This window comes from Drosophila subpulchrella, chromosome 3R (genome assembly GCF_014743375.2).
Source record: "Drosophila subpulchrella strain 33 F10 #4 breed RU33 chromosome 3R, RU_Dsub_v1.1 Primary Assembly, whole genome shotgun sequence".
Taxonomy (NCBI): domain Eukaryota; kingdom Metazoa; phylum Arthropoda; class Insecta; order Diptera; family Drosophilidae; genus Drosophila; species Drosophila subpulchrella.
Window position 1 is genome coordinate 4,117,787 of NC_050609.1, and position 16,069 is coordinate 4,133,855.

At 39.9% G+C, this 16,069-nt stretch overlaps 1 protein-coding gene across 10 annotated transcripts; it reads right to left on the reverse strand.

Moving 5' to 3' along the window:
- Positions 1-31: 31 nt before the first annotated feature.
- LOC119563424 (C-terminal-binding protein) lies at positions 32-15,676 on the reverse strand. 10 transcript variants are annotated; one of them, XM_037876807.1, is made up of 8 exons: positions 15,565-15,676; positions 6,700-7,185; positions 6,326-6,631; positions 5,395-5,655; positions 4,665-4,796; positions 4,332-4,554; positions 1,063-1,286; positions 32-727 (listed from the first exon to the last, which is right to left on the reverse strand). In XM_037876807.1, exons 2-8 carry the CDS (start codon positions 6,892-6,894, stop codon positions 644-646), a joined length of 1,425 nt encoding a protein of 474 aa, XP_037732735.1. In that variant the 5' UTR covers positions 6,895-7,185; positions 15,565-15,676; the 3' UTR covers positions 32-643. The 10 variants fall into 10 exon arrangements, with proteins under 10 accessions (XP_037732735.1, XP_037732734.1, XP_037732731.1 ...); XM_037876806.1 differs by having other exon boundaries at positions 1,078-1,310; XM_037876803.1 differs by having other exon boundaries at positions 1,063-1,310.
- Positions 15,677-16,069: the final 393 nt, after the last annotated feature.

A 16,069-nucleotide genomic window follows, 5' to 3' on the forward strand; every position in this document is an offset into this window, starting at 1 on the left:
GTTTGTTTCTCGTAATTAAAATTTTCCAACATTTGCATTTGTTTTTGCGCTTATATGTAGTAACATATTTTCACTTACAATTTGCTGCAATACAAATAAAAATCTTAAATTGTAACTGTAAAATTCTAAATAGTTACAAATTAAAGTCTAAATATGTAGTAAATTTTGAGGCGTGTTGTGTGTGTGGGATCATCATAACTATACTCCTCATCGAACTCCTTCTCCTCCTCCTCGATTTCCTGCGTTGTTTATAATGTTGTGTTTCGTTTTATTTTGTTTGTTTTGGGGGGGGAAGGTTGGTTGGTAATGCAAATATGTATTGTATTTTAAATTAAAACATAGAAACTTGGAAAAATTCAAATCAAGCGCTGGCACAGGCGCACAAGGAATCCATTTTACAACCGGAACAAGAGAACAACAGCACGGATACGGGGGACTCCACACATTTGACAGATGACTACTGCTGGGGTTTTTTTTTCTGTTTAATCCTTAGGGTTTCCTCGGGGTTTTCTCTCCATTTGATCTGCTCCTCATCCTTCGCCGCCTTCCGTTGGCCAGCTGTTGTGCTGGACTCCATTGCGCCACTGCCCGTTGCCATCATCAACTCCAGCTCTCCGGCTCCGGCCACTGGGACAGCAGATGCCTACGGCGCCTCCGTTGACTCGGCCTTCACCTCCGTTTTTATGCTCGATGACAGATGATTATTAGGGTCGGGCGCACTCAGGGGCTAAAAGCAAGAGGATGGTCAAGGATTAGCAACTCGGAGCAGGGAACTGAACACTCGGTGAGCAAAAGCCCTAGCCTAGCCAACACTGAACTACGACTAACTAGCAACAAAACACGGACTAGAGCTGGGAGAACCACGCACACGATATTACCACAACAACAGAGTGACTCTCATGAGGAGTCTCGCAACTTGGCTAGCTACTAGCTAATTGGCAATTAGATGGTAGTAGATAGATAGATAGATGGCAAATCTTTTTTATTTGGCAAACAACACACACAAACACAAGACAACAGAGGGGTAGGATTTTTTTTTTGTTGGACGTTTGGACTACCTACCGATTGGCTACTCACAATTCCAAGTGGCAATCCACCGACCTGGGGCGACAAGTGCGGCGGAACCGGCGACGGCAGGAGGGCGGCGGCGGCTGCCGCAGCGGCCACGGCTGCGGCGGCAGCTTGAGCGACTGTCGTCGGACCGCCTCCTACGGTGCTGCCCAGGTTGGTTGTACTGTGGGGGCCATCGTGCGGCGTGGTGCTGTGTGCCCGGTGATGCAGTGCGCCTGTATAATAGCCGCCATTTAATCCTGGATTGTATTTCGATTTGGTTGGTATTGATTGGTATTTGGTATTGGTAGTTGAAAGTTAGGTAAAGATTATGAAATGTTGCTGTTTGGTTGGTTGGTTGGTTGGTATTATGTGTTTATCGGGTTCTGAGGTTCTGAATTGCCGAGTCTTTGTGTAGTCAAAGGGACTAGATATATGAGAGAAGTCTTGGTTTGGTTCGGTTTTTAGTGATGCAATGATTAAAGAGGAACGGTGGCGCTTTGCCCCTGATATACGATATAGGGTATACGAATCTCTATCAATCTCGGGGCCTTCCGTTCCTTAGAGCTAGATACAAATTGCCTAAGGCTACGGGGGCTACGAGTACGAATACGAGTAGGGCTACCAGCGGTTCCATTCATTACTGACTTTCGCCGGGGCGTTAAATCTTTAAACTTAATGTGCTCTGCTCTGCTGCTCGCTCACAATATGATGCCATCATCAACTTCCCAGGATTATGTACATTTTGGCGGCAAAAATAACATTTCAAACAGTCTTGCAAACAAACACTACTGCCACACATACAAAAAAGGAGGACAACAATTTAACAGCTTTTCCAATTGGCAAGTTAAAACAATAATGGGTTCATTAAAGATTTTGTTTTATTTGTTTTTATCTCTTGTTCTTTTTTTGTGGTTTTTTTTCTGGAAAGGTTTTCTTGGTTTTCATCAAATCAACTTCTCCATCTTAACTTTTTGTTTCGTTTTTGTTGCTTCATATCGTCAATTGTTACGCTTTTAATTTTATTTAGCTTTCACAGTTATTAAAAATATCCTTTTATACATTACAAAATAACAGTATTTTATTCTTTTGTCTCATTACTCATTACTTTTACGTTTACTTTTTATTTTTTACTTTTACTTTTACGCTTATGCTTATTTATGTTTTACTTTGCTCATTTGTTGTTGCAGCTTGCTATATAGGATCGCGTGTGTGTGCGTGGGTGTATGTTTGATGTGTGAGTATACTGCTCTGTATCTGTGTCTATGTTGTGTGTGTATGCGTGTATGCTTTGTGCTTGTAAATGTTTCAGATATTACAAAAAAGTTTGTCCTTAAAAAAGAATATTTAGAGAAAAAAATCGGAAAAACGGGATTGGATTGGATTGGGGTTGTTTTTTGAGCGTTATCGGATAGACTTTAGACAGTTAGATATATAAAAAATAGTAGAAAAGAGGGAGAAATTCATCCAAACTGCTTGAAGCTTTTCGTTTTTAAACTTAAATTGCAAAATTGTACAAAATGATAGTCTTACAATTGTTGCGCACTTTCGATTACACGTAAATATATATTCTCGTTAAATAAAATTACAATTTACACGCTAACAATGTTTAATGTGCCGCTCGCTGACGATTATATCCTTGTTATCATCGTCGATCAGCTGCCTTTTTATCGTTAAGGTAAATCTAGATTCATTAATATTACATGTATTATCTTTTTTTGTTTCGTTTTCTTTTAGCATTTTTAGTTGCATTTTCTGGGTTGCTTTAATATAATTTCTGTTATATTTTAAATGTACATAGACTATGCGTTAATTTAATTGTAGTTTTCTTCTTTCTATTTATAGATGTGGTTGAATCTAACGCGCCGAGTTGTCATCTATTTTATATATATAGTTAGTTATTTACTTTCTCGCTGTTTGTTTGTTTGTTGTAGCCAATCGAAAATACAAGAACGTACGTAAGGCGAAAATAAACTTGAATGATGAGATCATTTTGCAATATAGAGCAGAGCTTGAGCAACAGAAGAATATTAATTTCAGTTAAACACAGTGTCCTCTGGGATGTGTTCTTTTTTTGTGTCTTAATCGAACCGTTTAACAATTGAAAGTCAGCAATGAATGGAGCAAAATAAGGTAACCAATTTTATTCTTAAGCTTACAAAATGTGTTGACGTGGGGAGAGTTACTCGTATTGGAATCATTTGCTTGGTTTCCATGATAATATTAATTTGTAAATACATTGAATACATGTCTAAATACACTGAACATAATTACTTTACATACTTTCCGCTGATTGTTTCTAGTTTCTGTTAAAGTTAAAGCCGGGGTGTTTTTCTTTTTGTGGGAGGGATGAAGGGAGGTCGCGAAACATCAACAACAATAATCCATCATATTGTTTACTTTCACCTTGTTTTCATGTGTAAATTATCTCGAAACTTATTCATTTATATGTATATTCACTATGTCACTATATATGCACGTAATTGTTGTAGACTAAAGTGAAGATAATTGGCCACATGTAAACGCTGAATTTAGAATCATGGCTGAATGGAGCTTCAGTCAACGGATAGGATATATCGAAAAACAAAGTTCATAGCGAAGGAGCATGGGAACTCGGTGAAAGCACTCTAAGCATACGTATCTTAGAGATGGTTTTCAAAGCGTTTTCAAGCGTTTGCTTTAGTAGAGCCAAAACAATGCATATACATACACAGACACATATTGAATAAACGTAACTTTTGGCCAACATCGGCTGCGTTCTAATCCTCCTCATCGACGTCAAACATTCTGATCTTGATCTCGGTGCAGCGCTTAGCCACTCTATATATATATATATAGATCTATATATTTTGTATAGCTTAAACTGTGTAACTTATATATCAACTCTTATAGCGTGTGTGTGTTCTTGAATCTTGCTTCAAATGTTATATACTCTCTCTGGCGCGCTCCACTCCCGTCGTCTATATATATATTTACTTTCGAATGAGTCAGAGAAAGAATAGAAGTATGTTGTTTGGATGCTTGCTACATCTGTGTGCGTGTGCGTGTGCTTGTGTGAGTGTGTGTTATGTTATGGTGTGTGTGTGTGTGTGTAAAGTATGTGTGAGTTTAAACGATTTCTGGTATTGTATTTTTGCTTGGATTTTGTAGGTTGATTTCTTATGTTCTTGAATTTTTTTTTGTTTGTTTCGTTTTTTTTGTTTTACTTGTAATAACGCTCCCTCTCGCTCGCCTGTCTCTGTCTCTCTACTTTTCTTGATTTGATATCATTTGTAGTTTACCTTCGGGATAAACAGCCGCCGCCACGCCCCCGGCGGCAGCGGCAGGCGGCGTGCGCATGAAGTACTCCTTGTTGACGCAGTTCCTCAGCACGTCTGGAATATTGCCGACGATCGCCCGCCGGATCTCGGTGGCTGCCATCTCGCGCAGCTCCGTGGCGGACGCGTCGCTGAAAAAGGCGGCGTGCGGTGTGCAAATCAGATTGGGGGCATCCTTCAGTGCGCCCTGAAAGCCAAAAGAATGGTGGTTAGTCGCGATCGCATTCAGCGTGGGTGCGGCGCCAACTCAGATTGCGTAAAATGTCTCGTTTTACAACAATCTCTTACTTGAAATACATTGTAAGGTTCGTTTTCGTGAACGTCCAGGGCGGCAGCTCTTATCCTTCCCTGCTTCAGCGCCAACGCCAGGGTCTCGTCATCGACCAGGCCGCCTCGGGCGGTGTTCACCAGAAATGCACCAGGTCGCATCTGAAATGATATGATATCATTAGTCAATGTAACACATGCAAAAAGCATAAGAAAACCAGAGTATTCCTTGAAATTAACTACCCTGGGCCAATTTCTCAACGTCAGGTTAAGGTGCTAGTTTCTTATCTGTTATGTTAACCATAAGTTACATTTTTCGAAAAGGCCAAATTTTCTTATCTTTGTAATGTTAATTTTACGAACCACAAATCATCCGAAAAGTCTTCAAATGTAAAGACGAACTTTTGTTGTCACTTCCTTTTTGACGACCGTCAATTTTAACTAGAACATGACCTCAAGCAAAGTTTTCAGTCCGACAAAACCCAACATGATACTAATGATACTAACTAATGTTTTCCGAAAACACAATTAAACATAATTATAAACGTTAATATGCTACTGAGAAATCGGTATTTGAAGTTTATTCATAGCAGAGATAAAACATAACTTTAATAATTGACCATGTAAGTAAAATACTCCCGAGTGTTAAAAATCTATTAAAAACAACTGTTCTTAACCTTTGTAAATTGTTATATTTCTGATAGCTTTCTCAGTCCTACAAGTTCTCTGTGCCCCCCATAGAATGAAATCTTTAACTTACCTGTTTAATTGTGAATTCATTGATTAAATGATGGTTGTGCTCGTTGAGCGTGCAATGCAGTGAGACGCAGTCGGACTGGAAAAGCAGGTCCTGCAGCGTGTAGACGCGAGTGAGGCCCAGCGACTTGTCGATGCCGTCGGGCAGGTAGGGATCGTAGAAGATGACGTTGAAGCCGAACGCCTTTGCCCGCAGGGCCACGGCGCTTCCGATGCGGCCCAGTCCGACCAGGCCCAAGGTGTCGCCGCGGATGCGTGCACAGCCCTGTTGAGCGAGAATGAACGAACAGATGGTGAGTTTCAGTTAGATGCATACAAAGGTGTAGTATAATCTATATCGATTGAATGTTAATGCCGCTTGCCTGTGTGCATATATATTCTACATCTCCCTACTAATTGTGTGTTTACTAGCTGGAGAGCTTGCTTATATGCAAATCCTATTTTTGAACACAATTTGCATTTGATTTTGATGAACCCATTTGTATACGGGTTTTATCCACAGTTTATAAGCTATATTATAGCCATAGAATTTAATCTTCTTAGCAATAATTCGAAAATATGAAGTTAATTAACATACTACCAATGGAAAATTATCTGTTTTATCAGAATTGAATAGCCCTTTATAATATTAGTTACAATTTTTTTTTATTTAATTTAATTTGAAGTAGTCATCTACAAAAAATTTTCTTTATATGTTTATCAACTCGTATAAAGTTTATTTTAGCTAAAATGTTAGACCTTAAAACATACGTGATAAGCTACTGAGCAATGTTCTCTTGGGGGCTTTAAATATATTAGGAAATGTCTTGATAAGAATGCCTATTTTAACCGCAAGGGGTTTTTCTAAATGCGTTGAACTAAACTTGTTGGTTTATAACTTTTTTTTATCAACATTTTGTATAGTGATCCTTATACATTTCCTGCAAACCACTTACATGCGCTGCCTCCCGCACTTGCTCGGGTCCAGTGAACTTTTTGCCCTCGCGCACCATATTCGCCAGCCAATACGTCCGCCGGTAAAGGTTGAGGATCAGGCACATCGTCGTGTCCGCCACCTCCTCGACTCCATAGCCGGGAACATTGCACACTGCGATGCCCAGTTCGCCCGCCGCCTTCACATCGATGTTGTCTGTGCCGCTGCCGATGCGCACGATAATGCGTAAAGCTTTGAACTTTTCAAGATCCTCCTTTGTCAAGATGATGGTGTGCCACATCAGAGCTCCCACTGCCTCGTTGAGGACCTATTATGAAATTAAAATAAATCCCATTAGTAAAGATGTAACAAACAGAATCGGAGAGAAAACCGTACCTTCTCGTGTATTTCGGAGGTGCTCTGTGCATCGCAGAAGGCCACCGTGGCCACATCCTTCAGGATGGGCATCTCGATGGAGCAATCGCGTCCATCGAGAAGGGCCACCAGTGGGCGTGCTTGCAGCGGTCCGTTGGCAAAACTGCCCTTGACATCGATGCGCGAACGCTTCGGCATCATCAGATTTTTGTCCATTTCGCTGTTTCTGTATCTGTGTCTGCTGTCCCTCTGCTCGTCGTCGTCGTCGTCGTCGTCGTTATAAAACTTCTGGCCTTTTCCGGGCTGTGGTTCCTTTTGATTCTCAGTGTCAGTGGTTACCGTGTTAAGAGGGCGCTGGGCGCAGGCTGGTGAGGAATCCCTTTGCTCGTTTTTCTGGCTGGCCAACCGCTTTCGGTGGCTCTAATTAAATCAATGAAAAAAACCTTTTCAAGACTACGATGCAAACGCTGCAATCATTTTTGGCGCTTCATATTGAAATCGAGAATCCTGCAAAGAAAGCAACAAAAACACATAACATAAATTAAATGGAAAACATGAAATGTGATGTAGAAACAAAAAAAAAAACCAAAAACCAAACCAAATAAAAAAAACCAGCTCATGTCAGCAGAATTCGGCTGATGACAAGTTTCGTTTGGATTTCGCCAACATCAGCGATAAAGGCTACGTTATTGCCGCACTCACAACGCTGCCCTCTTTTTCCCTTTCCCGCCTTATTGGGTGGCTTAGGCGCAAGGGGTTGGGGATTGGGGCTTGGGAGTGGGATTTGGGGGAGGTGTCATTGCAGAAACATAGAAATTTAACGCTGTTCACATGCTACCATCAAAATCGACTGGAGCGGAATGGCCTGTGCCCGGTTGCCTGTCTGAATTTTCCCCCTTTGATTGTGTTATAGCATGAAAGGGCGTTTCTTGTTGGCCAGCTGGCCCAAAAGCTCCCCTGCCCATCCAAATGCAAGTGAACTTATCGGACGGTTGATTAGACACAAGAATGGGTGGTTCGGGAACCCAGAAGAGCAAGTTACTGTATCCACACATCTGGTTTGGTTTGTCACCGAGTGGATACGGATTACGTGTAGTAGCACGCCTTATCTTATCACCACGACACTTCTTGGTTATCTGACGTGGAACGGCGTGGGGGCGATGGATGGTGGGTTTCCAGCTCGGCGTGATGGCAATGTGACCGATATATATGATGGGCTTCAGGTGAGTGTGAACATCTATAAGATGGTTGAGTGTACAGCACGTTGGCAAACGTTTATTTGAAGGATTAATAGATGAAGTTGGAATCAGATCACTATTTTCAGATGATAGACGAGGAGTTTCCATAGCAACTTCTAACATAGTATATGGTGTTTAACTAATTAATCGACTTCGACCATTGGTATTGCAAATCTACTTCCATAATAAGAGGCTAATCGATATTTTTGGTCTACATAGAAAACCAATCATTGTACTTTAGCCACTAATGACATTATTTTATGATAAGCCTAAGCATTATCCAAATTTCCAAAACTTGTTTTTCTTATCGCCACTACTAATTCAAATGACTATCGTATTTATAGGAGAAACAGCTGAGTGAGAGTGGCTATCATTAAAATTATAATTATAGCGATCACATGAAATTACTTAAAGCGACAGTTATTGTCCGAACCCAAATACGAAATATATATCGCATGAATTGCTGCTAGGTTTTTTTTTTTGATATATATAAGCGGAGATTCAGTTCGCAGCGCTGATAAGGGCCGCAAATCGGAACAATAACAAACACTTTGACAGCACAGATATATTTCTATATATACTGGTATAGTATATATGTTGTGCGTGTATCTGCGGTGATAAGCCGTCAATGACTGCCTCCATAGGCTATAGGCTATGTTTAGACACACATCTGAACCGCCCCGAGACCCTCCTCCGCTCCCTCCCTCCCTCCACCAGAGACACTTCCCATCAGCCATGTGTCACGTATTGTGCAAAAGTATGAAATACGTTTAAATGCGGCAACCGACGAGACTACAATAATAATAGCAAAAAAAAAAAAACAGCAAAAACTTGCACAGATACTGCGGGGGGAATAACGCTCGGGCGAACGTTCGCAAAATCGCAAGCCAAAATACAGAAATACAGAAATAAGCAACGCAATTATGACATCGGGCAATGGAAAAAAAATATCCCAGCACAATCACATCACCCCAGACCCTCTCCAAGCCCCTCCCCCTATACCATACTATACAATATACATATATATATTTATCAAGTGAATAGCCAAAGTCAAGTGGGCGCAACGCTTTGTTAATTTTCAAGCAATTTCTCTATGCCCAGAATTTGTAGCTCATGATGTGGCTGTGGATTTTTGATTCGCATTTGTTTACTCGGAAATACATTTCGCAGAGGTTGTCTGCGTGGATAACCGGCTTTAAAAGGAATGATTCACTTCACCTATTGGAAATTCACTTGAATATGTTAATCCACTTTATGGAAGCCGCGTGCTTTCTTTCCACCCCGTTTTATGATTATAATGTGGAATTGTTCGAGAACATATATGAACATTATAAAAAAAAATCCGGCTTTATCTTAACCAAACTACTATCTGAATATGAGAAGTTTTGTAAAATTAAAATATTCCGGATTTTAGAACTGATTTAGATAAGACCATAATACGATTGTAATTCACTCACATATTATTTGCTCATGCTGTGTCACAAAAATCACTGAAGCTAAAGTTATACTTTTGCACAACTTTGCGGCAGAAAGACAAACTTCTTCGAAACACAGTCGAAATGGAAAATGTCAGTTGAGAGTTTTTAAAGCGCGCCAAAAACCAGTTTCACTTCAGCTTGCTTTTTTGTGTGATACATTTTTTTTTGCTAGTGCCTGAAGTTGCCACAGGATGTGGCATTCGCAGTGTGCGAGCGCCCACGCCTGTGGGAGAGGCACTTTTCACCCGACGACTCGCCTTTGCGAAACCAACACAAAAAAAAACACCAAAACCACCGAATCCACCGAGAAAACCTGTTGATGCCCGCGGGCAATGAATAGGAATAAATATCAAATCAAAGCGTATAATGCAGCGAGCGAAAAATCACATCCAGCGAGGCATTATAAATCACAACTAGCGCCAGAGTGTACAGTAAGTCGTGGCCGCGTATCTAACAGATACATTCCGAGTGTGACGCGCTGCTACCTGAGTCCGCTGGCCCGATGATTCCGATTCCCATTCGGATTCCGATTCTGATTCCGTACAAGCCGACTGGCCGCCGGCTGTCTAACAAACAAGCCGGTCACATTTGGCAGCAGAGCAGCCAGTTTGGCTGGTTTATTATATATGAGGAGGTAAAGATATGACTTGGTAGCCCAATTAATCATGTGTGCTTACAAGATTTTGAAGAACTTTTGGTTAAAATAGCAATTAAAAAGTTATTAATATAGGAGTATAGGAATGAATTAGAAATATAAAGCCAAATCATCATCCCTGAAATAGAAATATGTATCTATACTAATTTTTGACCACTTTCTGTAACAAGTTCACTTAAATCGCAACAGTGGTCTTAATAATTGGCCGATTGATATGAAACTTGGTATGTGGGTGCAGTTTGGAAAACCCAATCATTTGCCTTTGGGCTGAAAAGCTATAACTCATCAGCTTTGGCTGCTATTGTCAAGTAACGATTGTAAATTTCGTTAAAAAAAGTTACTAAACAGTAGCTGGGTTGGCTTTAAAATCCAGCCAGCACTGCCCGACCGAATGAGCAGTAACTCCACTCCGGCAACGATGACGATGGCCGCGTACATATCTTTTTATGGACAGGGGACAGCAGCAGGCGGCACAGCAACAAACCAAACCAAACCAAGCCAAAGCGAAAAACCGGTTTATCAACATGAAAACGAGGCAGACGATAACAGAGTGGCGGCAAAAGAGGAAAGTCAGCGCTAAAGAGCCGCTGGCAAACTCAATGGCTGGCCTTTTTTCACTCATTTTATTTTTATTTATTTGCTGGCTCTTTTTTCTTGCTTTTTTATTTTGCCACAATTTCAGGCAGGAAAAGCCGTGTTCGCTTAAATTGTTTGTTGTATGCTTACTGTATGTGTGCGTCTGCTTAAAACACGTTTAAATAAGTCATGCGCATTTGTGGGCAACAACTTTTAAAGCCCAGCAGCAGAGATGCTGGGGGAAAATGGAGGTGGAAATTCAGGGGGTAGGAAATCGGCAACTGCAACTGGAAAATTCAATGTGCATCTGCTCATGCGTCGTTATTGCGACGACTGCCTGCGATATTTCAACTTAAAGTCGGTGCTCGTAACTTGTTTTTTTGCCTGAATTAACGGCTGCCGTTTTGTCGTGACGTTGCGTTCCCGCGCTTTTCCGCCCCGCCCCCGCCACAGCCTTTCCTTACTGGTTTCCATTTCTGCTTTCCGTTTCATGCATATGCATTTAAAGCCGGCTTTCAAGATGACGCCAAAAGTCTCGTGGTTACCAGAAAATAAAAATATTGCCTGCCCATTGAGCGGCGAATGATATTAATGCCACAATAATGTGGCTCTCGCAAATGCCATTTTTAAAGCCGTATGGCGAAAGTTGTGAGAATTTGATTCATAGCCTTACATCATAAAGTGTTTGCAAATAATGCAGTCACCATCTTTGAGTTCGTTTGAATGGATTTTTTCTTTTTCCATCTTGAAAATATGAACTCCTGAGCAGGAAATCCTTAAGATCGCAAATAACACTATCAATATTGTGATTTTGATTCATTTCTATAGTTCATCGCTGTTTAATTTGTTAAAGATATATTAGTGATAGACATTTCCGAATTCTGGGTTTTCTGGTGAGCAGAATATATCGATTTGAAAGGTTTGAATCACCAGAAATCACACAGAATTCCAAAAACATCTGTTACTAATATTTCTTTAAGAAACTATACAGCCATATACCATAGAAATGAATCATTAGGCCAAATATTTTGTTTTTAAGACTGTCATTTTCATAAATCACATTACCAGATTTGTGATAATATAAACCACAATAACAAAATAATATTTAGTGAAACCCTATACCACATAAACCTTCTAGAAAGTTAAAACAGAATAGTCTAATAAATCAATTTAAAGTTAGGACTGCTAAAAATCCGATTATTCAACCGATAAGTCGGTGATTGGCTAACACCAATAAATGGATAAACACCCCAGACCTCTATATTAACCAACCACTTGGCCGAGTAAAATTCCGAAACGATAATAGTCGGTGATATTTACTGCAGTGCCGTAAAAAGTGCAGATAAAGCGATTACGTTTGGACCTTCAGCAATAATTTAAGCGACGATATTTACTGTACTACCAAAAGAAACCACTTAAACTGTTTGCCTGACATTGGCCAATGTTTTTTTTGTGTATTATTTGCCTGTATTTGTCATTCTGCGTTGCTTTCTCATTGTTTTCCCTCGCTTTTTTCTCGTTTTTCCCACTTGTTTTTTTGTATAATATTGATTGGTGGTGCGCGGTCTGCGAATGACGCAAATTGAAAAACTGCAAGCCAGCATAGCGAGTGGCAAGTGACCAGAAGTGGGAAAAAATCAAATGAAATACAACTTATATGTGTATATATTATTGCCCTCGCACGCTTACGAATTGCTGATGTTGCGTTGTGGCTGCTCTTGCTATTATTATTGCCATGCTATATCTATATCTGTTCTTCTAGACGGATTTTGGCCGAGCCATCTGAAAGTGTGTTGTCTGTTTTTATTTGAAATGCGCTTACGCAGGGTACATAAATTATGGTGAGATGTTTGCCAGCTATAGAGTGATGATCTTTACTAGAAATGTTTGGAGAAATTCCATGTTTTAAGAGATTAAACTGATTGACTTTAACCATATTTTGTTAAATATCATTGGAAATTTATATATCCCATCAACATTAAGAGTATTTGACAAGATAGGATATGTTTAGAGTATATGAAGAGATGATCTTTATAAAAAATTCCATGTTTTAGGATATAGAATGATGGACTTTGCCCTTTTTTTGTTAAATATAATTAAAAATTTATATACCCCATCATTGTCAAGAGTATCAAACCCTCGACTTCCCTTTATTCTTTAGATCGATAGAGATAGAGGGAAACAAGTAAGGCACACATGGCTGCCATTGTGTTTCTGCCCGAACTTTAGTTTCACAGACTTATATTTAAATTTAAACGTTTTGCTGCTATTTCTGTGGCTGCTTTCGCTTTGTTTTTCCCCCCGCTCATCGCAAAGTGTGAAATTCTTTGGGCAGGTGTGCATTTTTTCACGCGCGCACTCGGCAACAAACACAAAACAACAAACATTGCGCAAAAATACAGAGCATCAAAGTGATAAGGGGGCGTGGGTGGTGGGGGGTTTGAATAGTGGGTGGCATTGCCTGGCATTGACAATAAATAACGGTTAGAGAGTGGGCGTGGGGGCAGCCATACACAATCAAATTTATTATTGCCCAAAAAAGGGCAGTGACAAGCAATCGAAATTGTTGTTGCGCCAAAAAACATCCAACTACAAATTCAGCAATGTGTACAGTTATCGATGGACTACATATAGAATTCCATGGCAATGCAAATATTCAAGTGGATACGAGAAAAGGGGACTCTGCAATATATTTCCATATTTCTATCGGTTCTATTTGGTGTGTATTGCTGATGTAGCAAGAAAAGAAAAAAGTTTGGGAGGGAGGAATAAAATATTCTGCTAAAGATTCTAGTACAAACTTTCTGAAATTTATTTTACAGTTTCTTTTAACCAATCTCTTTGGCAACACAGATTATAAAACTTATTTTGTTTACATTTCGGGAACATTTACTTTCCAAACTTTTTAATAAATTGTTTTTTCCTAGATTGATTTTATGTTTAAAATTTCTAAGGAATTTTTACAATTTTATAAAGACGGTAATGATCGAATTATATTTTATATACATTGTGAACTTATTAAAGGCTAAGCATTCCGAGAAACAATAAAATACTAAAATTCTTTAAAAAAATACAGATCATTTCAGAAACAGGTATCAAATAAAGCAATCATATCAGTTAAGATACTTTCTGATCCACCTTTAAACTAAAAGTTATTTCCTTCACATGTTTGGGGCTACTCTGAAAAGCTCTTTAAGTAATTTCAACTATTTCCGCATTCCAAGGTTTTTAAATTATTTTGATAACCCAAAAGTGCGCAAAAAGTTGCCAAGGGAAGAGGGGGAAAAAACTAAATAAATAACCATCCGTATAATTTGAACTCTTTATGCTGCAGAAGTTTGCCTGTATTTCCGTTTTGGCAAAAACAAAAACACCATTTGTAATCCTCTCCGGAGTTTTGAGTACTGCAGAGCAACAACACCAACAACTTTCCCGTTGCAAATTCGAGTGGGTGGGGGTAGGGAGGTGGAGGGGGAGGAGGGAGCCCAGAGTTGCTTGTCTGTCTGCCTCTTCATGTGTGTGAGTGTGTTTCTGTCGTGCATGTGCGAGTGTTTGTGTGATGGGTACAGGCACGTCGAACAGTAAAAGGGCGAACGAAGAAAGAGAGAGAGGGAGCAACGACAAAAACACGACAAGCGCAAAAATTGTAATAAAACTAGAAACAAGCGTCAATTTGAATGGACATTCGCAACTTTATCAAACTTTTTCACTTGGCATTTTGTGTATTTAAATCGGCATAAACACACGCACACAACTGCAGCGCCATTCCAACGGTAGCCGAGTGTGTGTGTGTGCGTGTTTTGTATGCTTGTACCTTCCAATCAATATGCGGGCGCAAAGGAAAACAATTTATATACTTTAAAGCTGCGATTCGCGGAGAAGAAACGCCAAAATGCGATAAGCAGCACTTTCACCCTTTAAAGGCTTTTTAGTCCGGAGGAAAGAACGAAAACTCCCGGTTGAAATGTGTCAACATGAGGCTTTAGTTGGTTTCCAAACTCGCTGCTTTCGGCCTCTCCCCCTCTCTTTCGCACCAAATGTGGCGGCGGCAAAACAACAACGATGAGACAGCATGTTGCAGTGGCGTGGGCAAAAGGGGGGTGGTGGTGGTGATGTTAGTGGTGTAGAAAAGGGGGGCGGGGGGTGTTGCGCAGTGAACCTTGCGTGTGTATTGTCACTAGGCGGGCGCAAAAAAAAAACACACATATTTCAAAGAGAGAATGTATGTATCTGCGACTGTGTGCGTGTGTGACTGTGGGGGGGAGGGGGGAAATTATTGCACAATTTTATTTATGTTTTGCATAGAATATGGCAGGCGTTGCTCACTCGCTCACTCACTCACACTCACGCACTCGACTTTGCATTAAACCGCAACAATACTTGGCCAAGTGTGCGTGCACCCACTCGAAATCACACTCACACGCATACATATATTTCACCCATACATGTTAAAGTAGTTCCGCTTTAAAATTCATCAGAATTCTGCACGTTTAAATTTTTCTTGTACACGTTTATCGCACACACACTCTCGCACACTGACACAGGCGCACACTCGTTGCAAACAGAAAGGCAGTAAATGGAAATATATAAGAGTGTAATCCGTAGATAAATCGCCGCTGCCGTGGATTTTAGTATTATTAAATTGCTGAAACGCAATCAGCGGCGCACAATTTGATTTTCTTTTCTCTCGTTTTTGCCTTTTTGCTCTCGCTTATTCGCCTATTCCTTTGTGGCGGCGGCGACGGCGGCGTCGGTTTTTTTCTTTCTCTTTTCTTTTCTTTTTTGCGAGTTCACAATTGGACTGAAATTCACGTGCCAAAAACGCGGCCACACACCATTTTCGGGGGCAAACACTTGGCGGCGGGGCTCGCACACCGTCGCCGACCACTTTTCACAAATTTTGTGCACTTTTCGGACAGTTTTCCCACAATTAATTTACCAGCAACGCGTCCAAATTCCACTCGCAGCTTTCAAAATGGCGGAATACGAACACGGCGGATTTTAGGTTTTAGTACAGCAAATGACGCTATCATGCCAAATAATCATGTATCGATAATTTTTAAATAAAAATAAATATTTATATCGTGATATTTTTTCACCTGATCTATCGTATATCGTTATTTTATAAAGATATTTTTTTGATATTTTATAATTTATAGATACTAAAAACGCGAAAAGACACACCAGGGTATATTTATTTTCTACATTTCTCAGCGGTTTGCGGATTGTCACACAGTCAGCTGATTTTGAATTTTTATAAATGTATACATATAAAATTATACATTTCAGAACCAAAGTTCCATTGTTAGTAATTTAAGTCTTTTACACATACGTGTTCAATAGTCTTAAATTTGAGTATTAAAGTTCCTTATGGTTATATTACTTATTAACTAATAAATATTAAAAATACTCGACATATCGATATTTTTCGGGTAATAAATATT

Bases quoted from the DNA above. Each gene is read 5' to 3' on its own strand.
- LOC119563424 (XM_037876799.1), bottom strand. From the start codon at position 6,894: ATGGACAAAAATCTGATGATGCCGAAGCGTTCGCGCATCGATGTCAAG. The intron at 5,656-6,325 runs GTAAGTGGTTTG...CTCGCTCAACAG, and splicing joins AAGTGCGGGAGGCAGCGCAT to GGCTGTGCACGCATCCGCGG. The intron at 728-1,062 runs GTAGGTAGTCCA...TCTTGCTTTTAG, and splicing joins GAATTGTGAGTAGCCAATCG to CCCCTGAGTGCGCCCGACCC.